This window comes from Motacilla alba, chromosome 1 (assembly GCF_015832195.1).
Source record: "Motacilla alba alba isolate MOTALB_02 chromosome 1, Motacilla_alba_V1.0_pri, whole genome shotgun sequence".
In the NCBI taxonomy this organism is placed as follows: domain Eukaryota; kingdom Metazoa; phylum Chordata; class Aves; order Passeriformes; family Motacillidae; genus Motacilla; species Motacilla alba.
Window position 1 is genome coordinate 8,501,822 of NC_052016.1, and position 22,943 is coordinate 8,524,764.

Consider the following 22,943-nt stretch of genomic DNA (forward strand, 5'->3'; position numbering starts at 1 on the left):
TTTTCAGTGCTGGAGCTGACAGCATGCTACATTTACAATGGAAGCAAATATGACATGAACCTTTCACAGAGCAGAAACTGGAATATTCAAAGGAGAAACAGAAAAATCATTTGCCCAAGATCATCTAAGAAGTCAGAAGTAAAGCTAGGAATACAACCCAGGTCCTGAGAACCCTATTCCAGTGCTTGAGCTACTCTCCATGCTGCAAGACAGAAATATTTAAATATTTCTGCAATACTCAAAAGAAATCTCCTTTATATTATCAAAAACTTTGCAATAACAAACAACATTGCACCAGTTTTTCAAAGACTATGAATTCCAGAAGATTGTAGAATGATTATAAAAATCCATCTGCGGGGCTCAGATTCTTTTAGAGTTACATACCTTTAAATTATGGCTTGCATTTGACTCTTAGCTGTGTTATCAGGGGAAGAAAAGCTGAGTACAGTGAGCCAGCTTTACAAATTTGTTATGTGCTAATTTGCAGGAGTCTATGAGATAGGGGCATCTCGGAGTTTAATTATTCAGTCAATGATTAACCTGCAGTTTAACTATTCAGACAGGGCCTAATTTCAGAATTCAGCTGTCATCTCTAAGAGGTAACATTAAGTTATTTGTATTTTGGAGTTTATTCAGGAGGATAGGCTGTGTAGCTCAGCCTCCTGCACTTACACAGTGATTGGGGTTGTGACACCACGAAGCCGAGTTCAAAATCCATCCCTGCGATTCACCTTGCTGGAGTAGGAACAGATCTCAGAGGAAAACAAAGAAACAGGAAACAAAGAAAGAAAAAAGAAAGGCAAGAAAGACAGAAAAGAAAGGGGTTGTGTGAGATGTTACCTTTTAAACTTAGGTGCATTGCTCTCTCCACAAGGATATTGACAGCAACCGTGTTTTCCAGAAACATGGCGTCTTCCTCCTGCGGCTGGCCATTGCTGATCCCTGAGCTTTCAACATCCACCTGCTGTTTGTCAGAGACCTGCTGGCTCAGAGCAGGGCTCTCCCCTGTGCCCTCACCCTCACTGCTGCTGCACTCCTCGGCACAGGGAGGCCTGGGCAGGGCAGGGGGAGCGGGGGCGAGGCTGACGTGAACGCGCACGGCGGCTCCTGCCAGGTCTGCAGCATTGCATCTGAACAAGGGATAAACGCCTGCAGAGAGTGCACAAACAGCCAGGAACTGAGCCGGGGAAAGGCAGGAGCTCGGGGAGCAGCTGCTGCAGCTCATTACTGCAGAGATCTCACATCAGCCCAGCGGAACGAATCTTGATTTTCAGTGTAATTTCTATGTGAGTTATCACTCAGAAGTACAACCCTGGAAACATTAAAAACCAGAACCAATCCCCCAAATTTGGTACATCTTCATTTTCCCCCAGTAACTCAGATTAAAGCACATCAACTTCCTGAGAGCCCTGGGAACAGCAACTCTGCATAATTTTAGATACATATATGGAGAATACAATATATACCCTGCATAAAAACTTGTTTTAACTCTTGTTCTTTCTCCCTTTCCTGAGTGTATCTAAAAGAAGAGCCAATCAGTCCATAAAGCTGATGAGTACTATGTAGATGACAGAAGTCATAAAAAAAAAAAGTTCCACCTCAGTGTGAGGAAGAACTTCTGTCCATGGAGAGGGCAGAGCCCTGGAACAGCTGCCCAGGGAGGGCCTGGAGTCTCCCTCTCTGGGGACATCCCAAACCCATGTGGATGTGTTCCTGTGTCACCTGCTGCAGGTGACCCTGCCTACACAGAGGGTGGGACTGGGTGATCTCCAGAGATCCTTTCCAACCCTGACCACCCTGGGATTCTGTGCAGGACAAAACAAAGCTGTGTACATTTTGTTTAAAGTGACTAGAGAAGGGAGCACGTTACACTGCCAACAGGGAGGAATGAACTGTGACCCTGTGTTTCAGGGACTCACCACTGACACTCAGCGTTCTCCTGGATCTCTCTGCTAACGCTGCCAGGTCGACGTAGGCAGATCCAATGAGACGATCTGTGTCAAGGGGTCTTTCCACCTCATTCTCCTTGCCATATGCCCACCACACCTGGATTTCTAACTTCTCCTCTCTGAAGAACCACAGCAGACCCTGGCTCCTTCTGAGAGTCACCTTGTTGGGTTTCCTGAAGCTCACCGTGACGCTCTGCGCGTCGTCGCTCAGTTTGGGCCGCCTCAGCCACGTCCAGGTGGCCTCCTGGTTGTACAGTTTGTACCTGAGGTAGCAGTAAGTGCTCCTGTGCAGGTGTGCCTGGCCCGTGAGCAGCACGCAGTGGAGTGGCAGCCACACCCGTGGCGTGGAGATGGTCACAGCCACCGGGCCGGCACTCTGCTCCCAGTCCCCGCTGCCGTCCTCGCTGTCCTCAGGGAGCTCCTCGCTGCTCCACCCCAGGAGCCTGGCAGCCTCCAAAACACGCTCCCTGTCACCGTGATGGGCGAAGGCCACAGAGAGCTCCAGCCCCCCCACAATGGCCTGCACGGTGTTCGTGCGGTGTGGAGGCAGCGGGTCCTCGGAGAGGGTCACTGGGAACCAGCCTGAAACACCTTCGGGAGGAAAGGGCCTGTTAGACTTGTCCCAGCTTCCCAAAAATGTCACTGAAGAACGGTCACCTCTCTGGTCACCAGCCAAGGAGCAGAACGCCAAATAAACCAGGGGTTTATTTCTCGTTTGAAATTTTGCTAAATGATTTCTAATCTGAAAGAGCAACAAGTTACTGGCCTTCTGAAAACCTCAGCAGCAGTTCTGATCCCAAAGAATTTTCACTTCATTAACAACATCCATTTTACCATGAAACTATATCCCTGGGATATGCAATTGTAAAACTATGTGTTCTCTTTTCTTTCCTACCCTCTTCCCATCAAAAACAGCCTCAAAATTTTGGGCTGGAGAAAATGAGAACTTTACTGAAATTAAAGCAGAAATTACCAAGGCAATCATAAAAACATCATTATTACAAGGTATAATAATCCCAAACTAATACCAGATAGAGGAGATCATTAGTGGACAGATACGTGAATAATGTTTTTGCAGAAATTTCATGGAATATTCTAAAGTGGAAGGGACCCAAAAGGAGCATTGAGATATTTCACACATAGTTAAAAAAAAAAAAAAAGAGTTAATCCTACTCCTTTCTAATTATCTAAGACTTTTGTTTCCAGCTTTGGCATCTGAAAAGCAGTCACTGGTCCTGCACTAAACACTACAACTCATGGACTTAACATCCTTTTTGGACCTTCTATCTAGAAAATAAACAGCACTGAATAAAGTCCTAAGGATTTTAGCTGCTGGTTTCAGCTGGCATGGAGTTAAATATCTTCACAGTAGCCCCAGAATATTCATTCTGCTACCAAACATCTTACTCCCTGAAAATAGATTTTCAAACAACAACCTTTATGTGACTTTCTAATACAGAATTTTTACTGAGCACATGGGGAACATCTGAAAGAACTTTGATCTAAAAAAGCCCCAAAACTCCCCCCAAAACCAAAACAACCCCCCCAAAGCAGGAATGGAAATAGTTTTGCAGAATTGCAATAGCATTTACACAGAATGTCAGCAGCACAGCACTGCTGTGTTACCTGATCTCCTTGTCAGCAGGTCTCTGGTTGGGATCGTGACTGTCCCGAGAAGATAATCTCTGGATGTTCTGTCAGCCAACTTGTCAGTGGCTGGGAAAGAAATAATTTTGTAAATAAACCAAACTGGCAGGTAAGGTTGAGAAGTGACTGACTGGAGGACAGCTGGTAAGAGGTGATCTTCATCACTGGGAGTCCCAAAAACTCTTTGCACAAGGGGAACAGTCTCTCGCAAAGACAATTCAGATAATTACATCTTTCAGCAGCTGCAGAATTCCCTGCACAGGGCTCTGAGCAACCTCACCTGCTGGAAGATGGCCTTGCTCATTGCAGGAGGGTTTTTGCAAGTCCTAAACCAAACTATTCCATTATTCTATGAGTATTTTTTTTCTATACTAAAATTAAGGGGACTTCTGCACCAGTATTCAATCCTTGCAACTGCCCCTGCTGTCCTTACCTGACTTGGTGCTCTGATGGTAGATGGAGAAAAAAATACTGCCAGACTGCAAGAGTTCCCCCAGAGAAGAGGCTTCCCCACTGCTTTTCTGGGTGATGAGATGACAGAGGAACTGCAGGCGATGGTCAAACTCCGGGCAGAAGGAGCAGGGCACAGCCCGCGTGCTGCGCGCCTGCGCCGCGGGCAGGAAGGACGGCAGCACGCACACGTAGGCGTTCACTCCCACCCCTGCAGAGTACTGCACAGAGGGGTTCTTCTGTGCCACAGCCCTTCATTCCACGCGGGGAAAAGAAAAAGAAAAGAAGGAAGAGAATGCAGATAACGCACGAGGAATCTAGAAACCAACATGCTAAAACAGAGGTGGAAAGATGGCACTAACAGCGAACGTTCTAAGTCAAAATGCACGTGGGTTCTGGCTGCAGAGCATTTGCATCTTTTCTTTCCATCTAAACATATTAGGGACAGGTATGAAATGGTGAGAGGTCCATCACTGGTGGCTGTGCTCTTATCTGTGGTTGAGAAAGTTCTCAGCACCTTTAAGGATACACTGTACAGTAGAATAACTTCCCTGAGAACCTGCTCCAGAAAGAAGCCAAAGGCCAAGCCAAATTATTTTTGCAGACCAGAACTGACCAGCAAAAGGAAGTGAAATCAGAAAACAGAATAATTTACAAGTAAACCAGACCCAGGTATTACTCAGGTCATACACCTGAAGGATGAGGGGTCTGAGGTCATTCCATTCCCTTGACTGCTCCAAGCACCATATGACAGTGATCCTCACCTTACAGGGTCTGCTTGAATTAGGATGGACCAGGGTCTCACAGCAACACTGAGAAAGGGTCAGACCATGGCTCTGGAACGACAGGAGCCATCCTTCTCTTGTGGAACTGACTCCCTCTATTCTAGCCCTTTCCTGACTCTGGAAAATCACATACTCTGGAACTATGTCCAGCTGATACCACACACTGGCAGAAGAAGCCTTAAGGTGGAAAGGAACATGTTTCATTTCCTAGTCAGTTTATTGAGGTTTTCACAGTGAAATCCAAGAAAACAACCTCAGCTAGCTTTTAAATTGCATCAGCAACACCAGGATCCAATGCCCAAGTAAGTACCTTCTTTTATCAGCCAATTTTTGTATCAGTCTTTGGTGTAAAAAAATGAGGAAATGTAGGAAAACATGCCCTTCCGACCTGCATCCTTCTGCAGAACAAATGCTACCAACCCTGCACTGCAGCTTCAGGGACCAGAACAGCTGCTGATGGTCTTTATAAAGTTATTTTCACTTTGGAGCAGGACCCACTTTGAATCTTGGTCTCTGCAGATGGAAAATTGGCCAGTAAGAATTTGATCTAATCTCATGCCTCAGGCTGCTGCTTCCAGATAAGGCTGTTTTAAGTGAAAAATGGTCCTTTTTGAATTAGGCCGTACCTGGCTGCTGCCTGCAAACCAGCTGCCCTGTGTACTTGTACAGAAAGAGAAACAGCTTGAGCAGTTATTCCAGCTGCTGTTTTCAGGGATTGCTGGTACCTCACACTCACATCGAGCAAACCTGGATTAAATGAAAGAAAGGAAGGAAAGAAATGCTCAGCCCTTAATGCACATACATCCAACATACTCAATATTTAACTATAATTATTAATACAAAACTTACTCTATTAATGAGTGTTTTTCTAAGAAAATAACTCCACTAATCCACGGAGATTGTCGGTGCAAGAGGCTGCGCTTCAGCTGGGAGGTGCAGCTGGATTTGGGAGGTACAGCCTGACCCAGGGGCACAGCTGGACCCACGGGGAACAGAGGGAAACCCCAGGATCCAGGAGGAACAGAGGGAAACTCCAGGACCCAGGGGGAACAGAGGGAAACCCCAGGATCCAGGAGGAACAGAGGGAAACCCCAGGATCCAGGGGGAACAGAGGGAAACTCCGGCACCGCATCCCGCCCAGGGCCACCGCCGGCCCCAGTGTCGCCCTCCTGTGGCCAAAATCCAGCATTGCAGATTGTGGGGTGGCAGTGTTGCCCTCCTGTGGCCACACCCTGGAACTGCAGGCAGCGGGGCTGCAGTGTCGCCCTCCTGTGGCCGCGCCCCAGCACTGCAGGCCGGGGGCCGCAGTGTCGCCCTCTTGTGGCCAAGCCCCAGCATTGCAGGTTATGGGGAGGCAGTGTCGCCCTCCTGTGGCCACACCCTGGAACTGCAGGCAGCGGGGCTGCAGTGTCGCCCTCCTGTGGCCGCGCCCCAGCACTGCAGGCCGGGGGCCGCAGTGTCGCCCTCCTGTGGCCAAGCCCCAGCACTGCAAGCCTGGGGGCCAACTCTCAACTTGACAGTTTGAGGGTTTCCCTCGTATAATCACTGATTTTTTTACTCATTATGGTGTTAAGTGAAAGCTGGGAGGAAAACTACTCCTGCCAATGCAAATCCATATTTTTATTTGCCCTGGAGGCAAACAGACTTTTATAGAATTTGACAGAATTTTACACAGAATCAAAACTGGTTTGGCCAGGAAAGACCCACAAAACCACGGAGCCCAACCATTCCTCCAGCACTGCCAAGGCCAGCACTCTCCCATGTCCCCAAGTGCCACATCCACACAGCTGTTAAATCCTGCCAGGGATGGGGATTCCACCATGGCCTGGGCAGCCTGTGCCAGGACTGGACAGCCCTTTAGGGGAAGAGATTTCCCTAATATCCAACCTAAACCTCCCAGGCACAACTTGAGGGCATTTCCTTTGTCCTTTGCTAACACACTATCAAACACTGTTGTGCTGCTCAGAGGTTTCCTCAACTGAGTCTGGTTTTACCACCTGAAGGGAAAACCCACAAACCTTGCTCACCTGAAGACCGCAGATGAAATTCCTCTAAGGAATCACTCCGGGGGACCAAGGGAAGACTAAAAGTTTGAATCCCTATTTCCTCGCGGTGCTGCAGAGTCACCATGGCACAGAGCCGCGACAAAGGCAAGGACCCTTTGGCAACCAGCTGGTCTCTGACATTTGGGTAATAATACCTAGTAGGACACAAAAAACCAGCATCAACATTTATCTCAAACTGCACAGAAGTCAACTTTGAGTGTCCTCAAAACTTAATTAGCCTCCCCAGCTAAGGGAGAAAAATAAATGTATTTCCACAGAAGAAAAGAATCATTAAGCGCTTAAACAGACCATGCTATAAATACCAACTTGCACTAGTCCTAGCAAGTCAACAAGCAGGAACTACACTGAAAATTGGCATCCCCAAGAAAAACAAGAGAAGCATCTGGTACCAAATATTCTCTGCTCTCACTTGTCATTAATAAATGAAAATATCTCTCTTGCAGAACAGGTTTGAGGTATCAGACTGTGAGTGTAAAAAATGACTCTAAACCTTTTCTTAGTGCATTACTTGGCTTCAGCTTCATCCTAAAACAAATTTGGCACTGTATCTTACAAACAGCCCATAGTAATTCTTATGTGACTTTGCAAATTTTAAAAAGCTTGACTTGTTTACTGCAGAATGAACAGATTATTATCTTTTTCTAAAGCTAATTGTCTTCATGGCTTCTGCTCTCCATTACTAATAATTAGCTTCAGTAGCCAAAGAAACATTTTGAATTTACAAAACACTTTATTATTTCTCTTGTACTCAGTGATTTGCATGAGGGAAAAGAGCAAATCCAGCACAATAAAATTATACTTTCAGGGTGCTAGTAAGTAAAATTTAGATGTGTCAAGCATTTAAACTACTTTTACATTGTTATGCTGATTAAAAGATGGAAGAAAGCAAACTAATAACACACACTTTTTAAGTTATAAAAAGGAGTAATTACGACTCTTGGTGGGGAAAAAGGCTCACAGGTTTTAAGTGTAGATACTCATCACCAGATGTTGATGAGCCTACCATATTTTTTTAGCTATTATTAAATAATATTACGACATATCCATTCCAGAGCTGGAGATTTTTCAAGATCACATGTACCTCTACCAGTACTGCTGTGCTATCTAATGAACAGGACACTGATCCGTACCTGCACCAGACTTCAAACTGCATTCCTCCTCCTGCTGCTCCCGGTGCCATAAATGCACTGCCCAGGAGCCTCTGGACTGGGACATCAGCAGGAACCAACAGGGAATGATGATGTTCATCATTAAAGATGGGATCAGGGACACACAGAGTGGTAGCTGTTCTAAATGGCTTTAAGGTGATGCCTAGAAGTCAAGCAGAGCTGGTTAAAAATGGTTGGGACTGCAGCTTTCAACCTTTTCCTGCTTGCAATCCTTCAGGAGGTAGGACCCATGAACAGAGAGTGAAACCCCCTCCTGGGACAAGGCTTGCTCTTCTGAGCTTCACTTCACAAAGCTTTTACAAGAAATCCATGCAGCCCCATGACCCTGTGAGCCACAGGCTGGGAACTACTGCTAAAAAGGTAGTACAGAAATCCCCCAGGACTTACTATGGAACCATTCCACTGGCTGTCAGTTTTCAGTGGTGATGCAAAGCACTCAACACTATGTTCTTCCCTACAATCACAATTATTTACATATTCTTTTATAATCTGAAAAATGGTGGGTTGGGACTGGATATTGGGAAGAAATTCTTCCCAAAAGGAAGGTGAGGCCCTGGCACAGGTTGCCCAGAGAAGCTGGAGCTACTCTTGGATCCCTGGAAGTGTCCAAGGCCAGGCTGGACAGGACTTGGAGCAGCCTAGGACAGTGGAAGGTGTCCCCACCCATGGCAGGGGGTGGGAATGGATGGGATTTAAGGTTCCTTCCCACCTAAACCATTCCATGTTAATCCTAGTGATCTAAACCAAATAAAACTTTTCAGTTGGCGTATCCATGAAAATCACAGAATTGTTATGGCTGGAAAAGGCCTCTAAGATCATCAAATCCAGCTGTTAACCAAGCCCTGCCAAGGCCACCCAGTAAATCATGCACCCAAGTGCCACATCCAAACACTTTCTGAACATGTCCAGGGATGATGACTCCATCACTGGCCTGGGCAGCTGTGCCAGGGCTTGAAAACCCTGTTGATGAAGACATTTTCCCCAATATTCAACTTAAACCTCCCCCAGCATGACTTGGGGCCGTTTCCTCTTGTCCTGTCCCTTGCTGCCTGGGAGCAGAGCCCGATCCCCACCTGGCTGCACTTCCCTGTCAGGGAGTTGTGGAGAGCAAAATGAGCATCCTGAAAGGCTTGTGCATGTAAAGCCTTTGCTGAATTTCACTGTGTACAATCTCCCTGTTCCCTGCAGACCCATTCCTGCATCTTTGTCAGACCAGCTGGCACAGCCCTCTCTAGCACCTTCAACAGAAGGTACCATGTGAAGAGATCTGGATTGAGGTCTCTTTTTTCCACTGGGAACTTGCCCCCAGCCTCAGACAAACAAGGCTTTGAATCCAGTGACACAGCCCAAGCCCAGTTTTTCCAAGAAAACAAGCACTGGCTGCTTGAAAGCTCAGAAAAACATGTCCCTTCTAACTTAGGCAGAGGGAACATGACTAAATGATATTTAATTAAAGCAATGCTCTAAATAAGGGAAAATTGGAAAACAAACTTACCATCCTCATGCAGTCCAGGTCCTTGCAGTGCACCACAGCCAGCCTCCTGAACTGGGAAATAGTACTGGATGTAGCAGTCAGCCTCTCCCCACACCGTGGACTGCAGGGGAGCGAGTCCCTTCACACTCTCCACATGGATCTCAAACACATGCTCCATCAGGTCTTCCCCTTCTAGGTCCAACTGCTAACAAAAAAAGGGGAAGCCACATGAAAGGATGACTTTAGGAATCTGGGAACATTCCAACAAGCTGCCCAGGGAAGTGGTTAAGACACTTACTTAAAAGCCATGTGAATGCAATGTTTGGGGACATGGTTTAATGGTGGCCTTGGCAGGACTGGGTTGGTGGTTGGATTCAATGAGCATAGAGGCCTTTCCCTATCTAAATTACATGTGATAAGGATCTAAGAAGCCTGAGATGGGGAATAGAGAAATTATCTACCATTCTTCTCCTAAAGTTTACGAAACATTGAAAGTCTGAAAGAATTTTTTTTTTCTTGCAAAGTACATAAAATGCATAAAAGTTCCTACCTATCCAACTCCAAGGTAGTGGCAAAACCTCCACCATAAGGCTGCCAGAATTAAGACTTTCTATAATTTTGCTGGGTGTTTGTTTTTGTTTTTACTGGACTTGTGAAGATATAAACAGTGGATATGCAAGGCAATAAAAAGGGCAATAGAGTCAAGACTGGTGAGAGCAAGCTGGTAAAAAAACAGTATAAACTATATAATTCTGAGTACAATTTGCAGAATATAACAAAATTGGCTACAGCTCCAAGAAGAGATGGGGGATCATTCATCTATTAACAAACCCACTGGTAAAACCCTTTTGACGTGTCCTTAACAGCGAGAACGGGGTGTACGGAAGAGTAAATACCAGTGTGGGTTGTGTAGCTGGATGGTCCAGAGAGTGGGGAGGACGCTGTGTGACTGGAGGCACCATTCCTTCCTCAGTTTTGAGCCTCTGCAGTGCCACGATCTGATCAGCTGATCCCATTGCCAGGGTGACCCTCAGGCTGCCGCGTGTGCGGCCCGTGAAAACGTCGACCACGGGCACGTGGCCATCCACAGCCACCACCGGGTACTGAGCCTGCAGGAGCAGGTGGGAAACCTTGGGATCCCTACAGAACAATCCCAAAACAAACAAAAAAGCCCCAGCATGAGCATGAGCCACCTGAGTAGGAACAGCATCACACAGAACTCGTTTTAGATGTTTTAGAACTGTTTTAGATGGGATTTTCAATGCTGATAAAAAGCAGTCTATCTCTGTTGCTCTGAAATTTGTCTCACACCCCATCTTCACTCAGCAGAGATCCATGAGCTGCTGGGTGCAAGGAGTTATTTCCAGCAATGACAAAGGACAATTTCCCAAAACCTAACAGCACCTTAGCCAGGAGCCAGCCTAGTGATCTATGAATGAATGGATAAGGGGGAACAAGACTCCCATTAACCCTGTAGCCATATTATACTTTTATGACGTAGTTATGTGCCTTTGGGCATGGAAGAAAAGAAGGAACAGTGACAGCCTCCCAGAAACACGTAAAAATCACACCCTGAAGTTATTCAGGGCCAGGTTGGATGGGGCTTGGAGACACTTGGTTGAGTGGAAGGTGCCAGTGGCACTGGATGGGTTTTAAGGTCCCTCCCAAGACAAACCATTCTGGGATTCTAAGATACACACAAATAAACTACAGTGGCTTACCAAAAAAATTATACAAATGACACAGTAATAACTAACAAAGTAGTGGCCAGTCAGCTCCAGCACCACCTGGCTTCCACATGTCACTAGGTCTGACCAAAATACAAGGGATAAATCCTTTGCGTTAGGAAGAATTTCTTCTGTCCAGTATTTCTAGCAATTTAAACTGTTTTAAGCATGTGTATTACTTAAGCCAATAGATTAAACCCAAAAAGACCAAAGAATTCTGGAGAATCCCATCAGATAAGAACACAATTAAAATATGAAGGTTTTGGAGCCTTTCTGACACCCAGGCTGTGCAAACAGCACAGCCTTCTAACAGCATCCCTATGGAATCTCTGCAGAGGATAATTAGGGGCAAACCCAATCAGTCACAATCTTGGAAAATCACTGATGGAAAGCCACACTTCATTCTCCTGTGTAGTCACTTTGATTTCTTCTAGTTTTATTCCATCATAGGACTACAGGTTAAGCAGGCACCAACCCAGATGCACCACAGTGACTACATTTGTCACACTCTATCTGTACTTCTGGACAAGGACAGTGTAACTTACACCCTGCTCACTGTAGGAAAGGGCTATAGGAAGTTTGGCAGGACAAAAATGCCTTTTGCTATGAAGTGTAACTAAGAACCCTCCCACACAATCCCCACACACCATCACCAACTTCTTTCTCTAAGCTTCAGCTAGGATGTTTCCCAACCCAATAAAAAATGGGGAAAAAACCAAGTTTACTTGAACGAGATGTAAAACTGATGCAGAGGGAGTTTCACTAATCCCAGCAATTTGTCACAGCCAGGGCTTCCCAGCTTGTTCCATGCTTCAATAATCATGACATTGTTCTTCAGCCGCTCCAAGTGTTTGGAAGTCAATGAAAAAGGCATCACCTGAAAGGTGTAAAGCAGAATTAGTACACAGAATACACTGGAAAGTACTGGCTAACTACAGAGCCTTCTGCTAAGTCTACTTTATTCTAGTATAGAATTGTGCTTTTTAGAGACAGGAGTTAAAAATTGAATGTGTGTTCAACAGAGTCAAGCAGAGATGTTTCTATGTATGTAAAAGTAACTTAACTACGAAATGTGTTTGTCAGTGGGGAATACCACACTTCCATCAGTGGGAAATGGAGAACATGTCACTTGCCTGACAAAAATTAAAGGCAGGCTGTCTTGTGCCCCAGGCGACAGTGGATCTTGTTGCCTCCTCAGTGCTGAGCAGTTTGCAGTTTAAATACACGTTGCAGGAACTGGGGAGCCCAGAGCCTTCAGCCATGAAGTCCTTTCCATCAGGCACCATCAGGAGCACGTGCAGCAGTAACCCATCCTCCCCAGCTGGGGTGATGTGTGTCACCTCATCCCGGGCTGGCACAGGGCGCAGCAGCTGCGCGACCTCCCTGCCGCCCGTTCCCGGCCCCCGGCAGTCCTCGGGGCTCCTTGTGGAGCAGAGAGGGCTTTCTGCACTTCCACTCGTCCTGCTGGGCTCCTGCAGTCCCAGCTGGGCCCCCCTCGTGGCGTGAGCTGGGGCTGGGTGCTCGGCTGTGGCTGGCCTGGCAGCGGCGCTGGCCAAGGCTTTTCTGCTGGCCACGAGCTGCAGGGACACCTGCAAGGCAAGGCAGAGCTGGCAGATGCACTCCATCCAAAAACAAGGCATGCGACACAAAATCAGGAGAACACATCCCACCTTTGGCTCCAGAACTCACCCCAAGGCATGATGTTGGTTGCAAGCTACAGCTTTTGGTGTAAAATAAACTACATGTGGCTTTAAGAAATAGAGTCCAGGCTGGAATGCAAAACCACATAATTACAGATGAATTATTGAATGGTCTGTGCTGGAAAGGACCTTAAAGCTCACCCCATTCTTAACCCTTCACCTGCTAATACAGAGAGCTGTTTATCCTCAGAATGGTCAAATCTTTCAGACTGTTAGTGCTTCTCATTCAGAAGCTGAGCAAACTGGTAGAAACTTTGGCTGGAGAAGATAATCCCAAAAGTGACAAGGACAAGGAAGACCAGGCCTCCATGGCAGGAGAGACCTCAGCTCATGCCACATGTGAAGAAGAAGCCAAAACTCCAAGCCCTGAATATGTGCCACTCAAAATTTGCCTGTGGAGTGGTTTCTGTATTCAAGACCCAGCTTATTGACAACATTCCTAGACATGCAGGAGTTTCAAAATATCTCCCCAAAACCCTAAGGAATAAAAAAGGGTTAATGTTACTTTATACTGCTTTTGCAAACCTTTGTATCTGAGACCTGGTAAACTGAAACAAAGAGAGAAAAGAGGAGTTCAAAATAAGAGTGTGCAGCCAAAATTAGCAACAATTCAAGCTAGAGATGGTAAAACACATACCTTTAGTGGCCCAACTTGTGTGTGATCTCCCTCTTTTTCCACAGGTATGTCCCAGCTGACACTGAGCAGCTCAGCCTCAATCACCCTGCGGAGCTGAAGTGCTGCTGAGCCAATGGCCACAGGCTGAGGGTAGGCAAAGAATTTATTTTGCATGATTTCTATCAGATGTAAAGAATTTTTGTGAAAAAAAAAAAAACCAAAACAACAAAAACCTTTCAATTCCCAGTTCCCATTCCCACTCCCACTGTCAGTTGTACCAACAGGGATTTGGGAAATCTCCTTTACTTCCAATTCCAAGTCTCACTAGAAGAGTAGGACAAATTTTCCCAGAACCTACTGTAAACAATTCCAGATTAATGCAAAAATTGAATAACCTAAATCCTAGTAAATGAGCACAATTTCCATACTGAAAGATGCAAATTACTCCCCCATTAAAAGAAAAGCAGATATCCTTGGTGTTGATTAAAATAACATAAATTGAGTTAACCCCTCTCACCATCTTCATCACAGGCAGATGGTTATGCAAATAATCTTATCAGATAAAAATATACATTTTCCACCCAAAATGCACAAGTTACAGCTGTTTTTCACAGCTCACATTACTTCCCTTACACTGGGCAGGGTGAAGATATAAACTGCATCCATGTGAACTCATTCTACAGTGCTAAAGGAGCTGTGTTCTCATTGAAGGATAACATTTAGAACTGATCCAATGTGCTTAAACAACAAGAGATCAGTCTTGAAGATGAAGGAAGAACAATTGTTTTTGCTTGCCAGTCTCAATCTCAGACAATCCTTTACTGAAGTGAAAGGGGTGACAAGCCTGGAACAGTGAATGGCCCTGGCCTCAAAGCTGTCAGAGCTCCAGAAGTGTTTGACAGCACTCCCAGGAATGCTCAGGGTGGGATTGTTGGGGTGTCTGTGCAGGGCCAGGGGCTGGACTCGGTGATGCTGTGGGTCCCTCAGAATATTCTGTGATTCTGTGAAGACTGAGCAGCAATCAGTGCAGTGTAATTTCCCCCCCTAATATCTGACTCTCTGCACCGAGTACCTGTGGGAAGTGGAAATGCAAAGAATTCGTATGCTTTTCAACACACAAAGAAGGAACAAGTTGTAGAAAATACCTTTTTCTGTGTGCTTTTCCTCATGTAGATTTTAAAAGCCAGGTCAGAGCCCCACCAGTGTTCCATCATCCTTCCCCCAAACCACACAGGGAACACAGACTGCTGCTGGAATTTCACCACTGGAAGGAAGAGAGGAGCAACAAATACCCAAAAATTACCTGATATAAATAAACTTTCTCCTGTAGAGTGCTCTGCAACACACAATCATTTCATTCTGCATTGTTTATTAACACCAGGGCCGAAGTAAACTGGTTTTCATTTTTGAAGGCCAGCAAACAGCAGGAGGCCAGCAGGACAAAATTAAGATTATTAATTCATAAATAATTAATAAAAATAATAAATTATGGAATACATTAATATAAACTAACATTATAACAGTATTTAAAGACTTCGGGTGGCACCAAGTCTCTGCCATTCTAACATGCAAGAAGAGCTGCCCTTCCTCAGTGGGAGAACCCTGCCTCATTTTAACCAATAGAGTTCAAAATGATTCTTGAGGGAGTCAAAACTGAGCTGCAAGAAAAATCACAGCTTCAGGAGAAGAGGAGTACCTGCAAGCAGAGACAGAACCAATTTGCATTCAATCTGGAAAGGAGCACAAGAAGTACAGTAACAGTGTTCACAAAGGACAAGGAAGTATTCTTGTGATGACAAAAATGCAGGTTACACATGAGGAAATTTCTAACTGGATGCCCAGCTCCTCCCCACCTTCTCTGGGATGGCTATGGAATCGTCCCCATTAGGCATATTTAATAAATGACATAAACAACTCTCAGGAAGGATAATGCTACAGTGGATTGAAGTCTTCTTCAAAGTATTTTCCACTTTATAATCTATTTTTCTAGGTCCCAAAGAGCTGGGCTCTACACAAGGCAAAGGACAGGAGGATGGATGAGTTTTGGATTCCAAAGGTTGTATTACAAAAGTTCAGAAGTAACAGATGTTTTCTCTGGCCACAAATGGAGGATATACAAGAGAACTCAAAACCTCCCAAGTGCCACTCAGAAAGATGCAAAGCCAATGAACGACCACATGGGAGAGGCATTTGAAAGTCACCCTGGCATTCCAGCTTCTGGGAAGACTGGGCAGGGAGCATCTTGCTCATGCAGCATTCTCTGCTCAGTGGGAACAGAAACAGAAATTGTTCTTAGGGATACTGGTGACTCTCAGTACAAAGATTAATGTCTGCTGATTTGAGCACAGGACTGGAGATTCCCCGGATCCAGCAGATTATGTGAGCTATTGGAGATAGTACATGACACACTTAACACACCTGGGGAATTATTTATTTGGGCTATAAGTACCTCTGATATTTCTAAAAGTACTTGATCATCCTCCCACTATTGCAGAAAGAATACTGGCTTTATGTTCAAATGCAGGAATAGGCTTACTAACTTGTTATTTCCTTAGGAAAAGAAATTTGAAAATCCCAGTACGAATACTTTATGGAAGAAAAAAAAATTTTAAATATCACTTGGCTTCCTTCTCCATGAGAGGATCATTCCCTCACCTGCAGCACAGCAACTCTAGGGGCAGAGGAGTCACTAATCGCACTGTGACTTTCAGGCAGCAAAGGAAATATGTGGAAAACACAAATCATTTCTAAGAGATGGAGTCAACAAAACTAAATCTGAGGGGTGAAAATGATGTTCTTACCATCATCTGTGATTTTACTGGAGGCTACTCGAATTGCTTCTGTTGCTATGGAGACCTGTCCTTTTTCATCCTTGGAGACTCTCACAGGAAAGTGGTACTCCACAAAGAAGGTGCTGTGAATAAAAAAGTGGGAGGATGACCACAATCCACCAAGAATCTGATGTGAGTCATGAAACTGAGCACAGCAGGCAAGTACCAGACTCACAGATGACTGTAACACTTTTTTTTTTAGGGTAATTGAAACACCTATTCTATGAATTTCTTCCATAGATTATGTATGTGCCAGATTCTCCTCCAATAAACCCCCTTTTGTTTTCAGTGTACTGCACATCTGCACCTCCCCAAAACCCTGGGAAAGGCACAGCCTGAAGTGAGCCCACAGCAGGATAAATCAGTCACATCTCTAATGTTCCCAAGCTCATGGGATACAATCTCCTCAGAGGAACAGAAGCCTCAGAAGCCTGGAGAGCCTGGGGAAGGTGCACTACACAAGAGAGCTCAGGGGACTCTCTCCTGAAGGCACAGCAAACAAACCAGGAAGAAACAATCCCCCTTACCACTTATGAACAGACATGGGCCATGGAGGCTTCCCCAGCAAGCCTTTCCTCCTGGGGGACATCTGGATGCTCTCAGGAGGGATTTTCAGGCTTTCTATGGTGACTCTGGCCAGGTGTATTTGCTGCAGCAATGCCAATCTGTCTGCACCCAAGGATGTGAGAAGAGCCACTTCTCTGTGGTCTTCTGGAGGAGCAGTGGGAGAGCAGCTGGAGACACAAAACTGAGGTTCAGGACTGCAGAAACACTCTTGACACGACCACATGAAGGGGGAATTGTAGCTTGGTGGGATGTTACTTAAAAACTGCCCAAGGTTCACTAAAACATACACTTAAAATATATTTTTACAACAAATTTGGTGTAATTCTGTAATTCTATGCAACAAAAATCTTGCAATATCTGGAGTCCATAACTGAAAAAAGCTAACTCAGAAAGTGCACGTTACACCATCGCTGATGTGAAAAAGTCTTATCCTAACACTTCAAAAAGAAAAGCTTCATTTAATGCCATGTACAAGGGCAGGGAGATGATACAGTTATACAAAAGGACAAGTCTCTGAGGCAGAGGAACAGCAACAGGATTTTTGTCATAGTTTTAAATCTCATTTGTGTAATTTGCAAGACTTGAATTGCAAATGATTTTGTGTTGGTTCCTCTGGGGATATGAATTTTACCTGATGTAAGAGCAGCAGTGTTAGTCAGAAAAATAATCAGAAATAATTGTTTGGAGCTAAAATGGAAAAAAAATAGTCACAAAACCTTGACATTAACTGTATTGTACAAGATAAGCTTGATAACTGGATCTTTAGGGACACTTTTATTAGTCTGATATGAAAAAAAAAGGAAATACTGTTTAGATGCGGTCAGAACAAAAGTCACTGATGTAACTACCTGGGTTTAGTTTCTGCCACGCTCTGATCAAAGGCATGAAAATCCTTCTGTGGATTCACTGGACCCACTTTTTTGAGAGTTTCCGTCTTGGATGCTTTTTTTGAGGATTTAACATCATCATCACTGAGGAAATCGCTCAAACTGGAATCAGATTTCTAAAGCAGAAATAATGCACATAAATAAGAAGTTGATTATCACTGTACAGAGAGTTCCATAATGGTCACAATATATAAATGGAAAACAGCTTGTGCATTGCATCAATTGCAACAATTACAATGGTATCAAAATTTCAGGGATTTAAAAAACAAGAAGTCTCTCTGGACAGCCTCAATGGCAGCAATTTCCAAACTCGTTGCTTGGCTTTGTAGTCTGAACAATATTCTTTTAATAATAATAATTTCAAGCAATGTACACGTGTACTCACAAGCATTTGTAGGATACTTAATGCTTATCCAGCTCTAAAATACTGAAATCTGTAGTTTTTCTGATCATGCAAACTTCCTTTGCTCTGCGCATTAGGGAAGGCACAGTTCCCTTTGGATCTGCACTTACAGGAGCTGTGTAGAAAAGCTTCTCCAGCAGACTCTGGTCGTAATGGGGATCACCCAGCTCACTGTCATACACCTCGCTGCCAAGGGACAGAGAATCCCACAGGGAGCCTGCTCGATCCCAAAGATGGCCCGGGGAGAAATCAGCACTGTGGATACAAGAGACAGAAACGCACCTCAGTGTTCTAAGTTCTGCAGTCGGTCTCCAAGGGATGTGGACAATGCTGCCTGTTTTATCCTGGATTTGGGCCATGCTGGCCCCAGCCAGGGGCAGACTGTGCTGTCTGTGAGCCAGCCTGAAGGGTCACCCGGGGATAACATCTCTGCCCCCAGAGGAAAGCAGTGCGTGGGAAGTGAGAGACAGCCTGGGTGAGAACAGATCTCTGGAGATCACTTAGCACAACCCCTGCTCAGAGGGAAAGAAATGCAAATGAAAAGTTGTCCAGCTGGATTCTGGGTGTCTTGGAAGCTGCAGATTCCACATCCACTTTGGGCAACCCACTCCAGACCTTGATGATTTTCATTGTAAAATATACCTATGAATATCAACCTCTAATTTTTACCCTTCACTACTTTGTAACTTTGGGAATGTTTTAAAATACCAGTGATACTGAAGGACAGATAACTTTGATAAAAAAAAACTTCCAAGCTATACCTGAGTAGGTGCAAATGCAAGTATGTCTAGATACAAGCTGGGGTTAGTTTGGTTTAAGGGCTTTCTCTGTGCTGTGAGCTTAAAATAATTTTATGATCTGCAACACTACGGTGTTATCCACTGATAAACCACAGTGAGAAAACAAGTGCAGGGCACAAGAAACATGAGCCATGAATTCTGAACCATATCTGACCCAGAAGCTGTGTGTTCAGGGTGCAGATGTGGACACAACAGAAGCTACACAAAATGAGAGGAAAAGATCCATTTAGTATGTGGAGAAAGATAAAAAATACCTATAGTTTCTCATTAGTTTTAATTTACAGAGTGTTTCCTCTTCCAAGAAACATGGTATTTGTTTTGTATGCTTACTTTATGTAATATTTTTAGGCCACGACACTTACAACTATTCAGTAACATAGTTTTATGAAAGATTGTGGTTAATCTTTCTGACATCACTTCCACACCAAGCAACTTGGAGCTATCCAGGACATCATGCATTAAAGCTGAGCTATAAAACACCTCCATCATCTGCACACGAGTCACTGGTTACATTCCCAAAAATGTGGACAACTTGAAGGGTCAAGAGACACTTTTCAAAGCGGTCAGACAAGGACAATTCTGCAGAAGCCTCCAGTGCATCACACTCACCTGCCCAACAGTAACTGGATTGCTCTTTCTTCAGAGTCTAGGTCAAACTGCTGACCTGACACTTCAGATCCAAAGTGATGGGGATCTTCAGGAGTGGGCAGAAAACTGGACTTCAAGCCTTTTGGGCTCCTGGGTAACAGCAGTGGAAGCACAGACAGCAGAAAAAGGAAAAATTAAGACACTAAGGCATGCTCAGGATTAGTCCATTTATCAGTCTATCAGTTTTTTCTGTGAAGTCCAAAATAATCCACTTTAACACAAACACAAATAGTTTGTGCAGAAATAAATGAAACTGAGTTTGCAATAGCATCACTGACTGTCAAAGACAATGACATTGCTTTCTGGTTATCACAGAACAACAGGCAATATTCATATTTTTCCGAGGAAAACCAAGAAATCTGAATTTCTTTTTTCCTAAGAAAAACCCATGAATTTAGGTCATCAATTGCTTACACTTCTCTGAAAAACTGTTCCTTGTAATGCAGTGCCATTTCACTTGCACTGTCTTGCACTACTCTTGTTCCCTACCAAAATGTAGTATTTCCTTGACAAATAACTTAGAACTAAACTCAAATATAGTAAGAAATTAAATTAAAATCAAATACTTATATCAAGGCTTACTACAAGAAGATTAAAATGAATTAAAAAAATTTAGGCACTTATTCACAGGTGGAAGTTAACTTCCCATTTGAATGATGTGCTGCTTTCACCCTAAATGAATCCTAAAACACATCCTATGAATCTCAGTACCTACAGTTTTTGGATAAAGCCTCAAAATTTGTGGTTTGGAGCTTGAATCTCACCTCCCCAATCCAAACTCACTTTGTCGGTGCTTTAAAATCATCTCTCTCTAAAAAATGAGACATTTTATTCAGTTCAATCTCCATGTCTGGGCTGGACTTCATTGCAGAAACAACCATGGCATCACGGAGCTTACTGCCTTGATCCAGGAGAGCTGGGGATCAAGCAGAAGGGTTACATTTCAGCATTCAAATGCACTTTAAAAGCCACGTGTAGACACAATCAGTGTGTCAGCTACAGTCAAGAAACTTGTTTTCTGCTGTTAAAAAGAGATCTTGGTGCACTGGGGATTAGATATGTTTTATACACCAGACAACAGCTGAGCTGGGAGTGAGGGAGAGTGATCCCCCATCAGTCTCCCACTCCACTGTACAAGGAATTTGTCTGCACACACAGGGTCAGGTAGTGAAGGGCATTATTAGGATAGAGAAGCAGGACTAATTTAGGGAAGAGCAGTTTGCTACTTCAGGATGTCCAATTTTCCTTCTTTTCTGTAAATATGGAACTCAAAAGACAGCACATATGGAAACGTGCCCTACTCCAATGCTGATTTCAATCCAGCCCAGGCATGAGTGGTTTTTAAGGGAAGGCCTTTTTGGTATAATGCAGCAAGAGGGTGCAAAATCTCTCTTTCCCTCCAGAAAACCTGACAGTTATTCAGAAAACCAGACAGGCAGATGAAATACCATGGAGAGCTGTCTGCAGTGAAATGTAAAAGATGAAGCAGGCTGCACACAAACCTGAGAGCAGGTCTTTTGTAGCTGGGCTGTGCACGGAAAGCACCCGTGTGCTCCCTCTGGGAAGTGCCTCGGGATCGATGCTGGTAGGAAACGACAGGGGCTGATTCTCAGGGCTCGTTTTCATGTGTTCATCTGGCAAAATCACAGGGGGATGAGGAGCAGGAAAGGTGTCCTTCATGTTTTCAGAGTTCTCTTGGTACAGCAAACGGTCCTTTCCTCTAAGGAAAAATGAGACTGTATTTCAGTGACAGCTCCAGAGGGTGGGTAAAGGGATTCAGAACTCTGCAAATTCTCCAAAAGGAAACATGACATGTTATTGTAATGGTTCCTCACCTGCCACTGACACCACCAGCGAGACCCATCCAAGCTGCAAGTAAAAGATTTTAAAAAAAAAAAACCTTTTTAAAAGATCTTTTTTATAAGAGCACGTTACGACAGGACAAGGAGGAACAGATCCCCACCGCCAGAGGGTAGGTTTAGATCAGATATCAGGAGAAAGTTCTTGGCTGGAGCAGGGTGAGACTGTCACAAGTTACCCAGAGAAGCTGTGGCTGCCCCATCCCTGGAAGCATCCAAGGCCAGGCTGGATGGGGCTTGGAGCAACCTGGGACAGTGGAAAGTGTTCTGGCAGCAGGGCTGAAATGAGATGAGCCTTAAGATCCCTTCCAACCCAAATTATTTGGTGATTCAATGATTTGAGGCACTTCTTGTGTGATCTTGCATGACTTGAACTAAGTCAACCTAAGAAGCAAATTTCTACCAGACAAGAAATTGTCCCTGTCACCTCAGACACCCTCAACATCCTGGATTTCATACAAAATGTATGTTTGAAAAGATCAAGCATCCCATAACTCACAAGTCTAGTGCCACTACTTAAAAGTTCTGTGTGAACTGCAAAATAAACCACTGTTTTGTCATGAGGAAAAAAGAAAAAAGGGTACCTAGGAGATGTGGCTTTGCTGCTGTCAACAGGCTCCTGTTCAACAGTCACCTGGGTGTGCCTGGGCTGCTGGGATGGAGCAGGAAGCTGGCACTTGCTGCTTCCCTGGGCAGCAGCAGCAGCATCTGAACCTCCTTGTGTGGCTGGCACACAGCTGCTGGAGTCATACAGCTCTGGCAGAGGCTCTAGAACCAGAGACACCTGGAAGACAAGACGTGGAAAGATTACTTTGTTCTTTTCCAATCTAAGTGCAGTAAACACTGCATTCAACTTCAGCTGTTGTGCAATGGAAAACTGCTGCTTTTCTACATAAAGCAATATTTACATTACACAGCTATGTCACATATTTACAGCTACTTGTTTCTCGTTCCATGTTTTCAAATCCAGTCAACTGCCTTTCATAATCAATTTTCCAGGGCGAGGGCTGCAAGACAGAACTTTCTTAATTCCAGATGTCAAAATCTTATATTATTCCAGCCCAGTGAAGTGTAAGAACCAAATATCCATTTTAAATCCACTGCTAATACCCCCTCTCAGTGTAGAGATGACCACATGTTCCTCATTAAGCTCAACTACCCCATATCCTTCTAAACAATATAAAGCCAACACCACCAGTATTTATTTATTTTCATTTGTCACCTTAGCTCAGAAATGCCTTGGACAGAGAGCAAGCCTGCAGTGTGTCATGTACAGCTTGATCCTGCACCTGATTATGCCAGTGTCACAGCACATAATTTATAATAATATTATATTATCATGTAATAATCAGCAAAGACATCAAG

The 22,943-nt window shown here is 44.5% G+C and overlaps 1 protein-coding gene across 8 annotated transcripts in view; it reads right to left on the reverse strand.

Annotated features, from left to right (window-relative positions):
• C2CD3 (C2 domain containing 3 centriole elongation regulator) overlaps positions 1–22,943 on the reverse strand; it is a 37,427-nt gene that overhangs the window by 13,126 nt on the left and 1,358 nt on the right. For 6 of the 8 annotated variants that reach the window (XM_038133877.1, XM_038133842.1, XM_038133859.1 and 3 more), the window contains 21 exons: positions 22,163–22,362; positions 21,222–21,439; positions 20,503–20,635; positions 19,681–19,809; positions 18,382–18,526; positions 17,830–17,984; positions 16,942–17,148; positions 16,385–16,497; positions 14,729–14,847; positions 13,605–13,727; positions 12,401–12,856; positions 11,993–12,144; positions 10,437–10,680; positions 9,562–9,745; positions 8,028–8,208; positions 6,859–7,031; positions 5,458–5,578; positions 4,030–4,298; positions 3,576–3,665; positions 1,920–2,540; positions 841–1,149 (listed from right to left, as the gene is read on the reverse strand). In XM_038133877.1, coding sequence (XP_037989805.1) covers positions 841–1,149; positions 1,920–2,540; positions 3,576–3,665; positions 4,030–4,298; positions 5,458–5,578; positions 6,859–7,031; positions 8,028–8,208; positions 9,562–9,745; positions 10,437–10,680; positions 11,993–12,144; positions 12,401–12,856; positions 13,605–13,727; positions 14,729–14,847; positions 16,385–16,497; positions 16,942–17,148; positions 17,830–17,984; positions 18,382–18,526; positions 19,681–19,809; positions 20,503–20,635; positions 21,222–21,439; positions 22,163–22,362 — 4,342 coding nt within the window. Of the gene's footprint in view, positions 1–840; positions 1,150–1,919; positions 2,541–3,575; positions 3,666–4,029; positions 4,299–5,457; positions 5,579–6,858; positions 7,032–8,027; positions 8,209–9,561; positions 9,746–10,436; positions 10,681–11,992; positions 12,145–12,400; positions 12,857–13,604; positions 13,728–14,728; positions 14,848–16,384; positions 16,498–16,941; positions 17,149–17,829; positions 17,985–18,381; positions 18,527–19,680; positions 19,810–20,483; positions 20,636–21,221; positions 21,440–22,162; positions 22,363–22,943 lie in introns of those variants that run through there. The other 2 variants (XM_038133850.1, XM_038133886.1) reach the window with 2 other exon arrangements.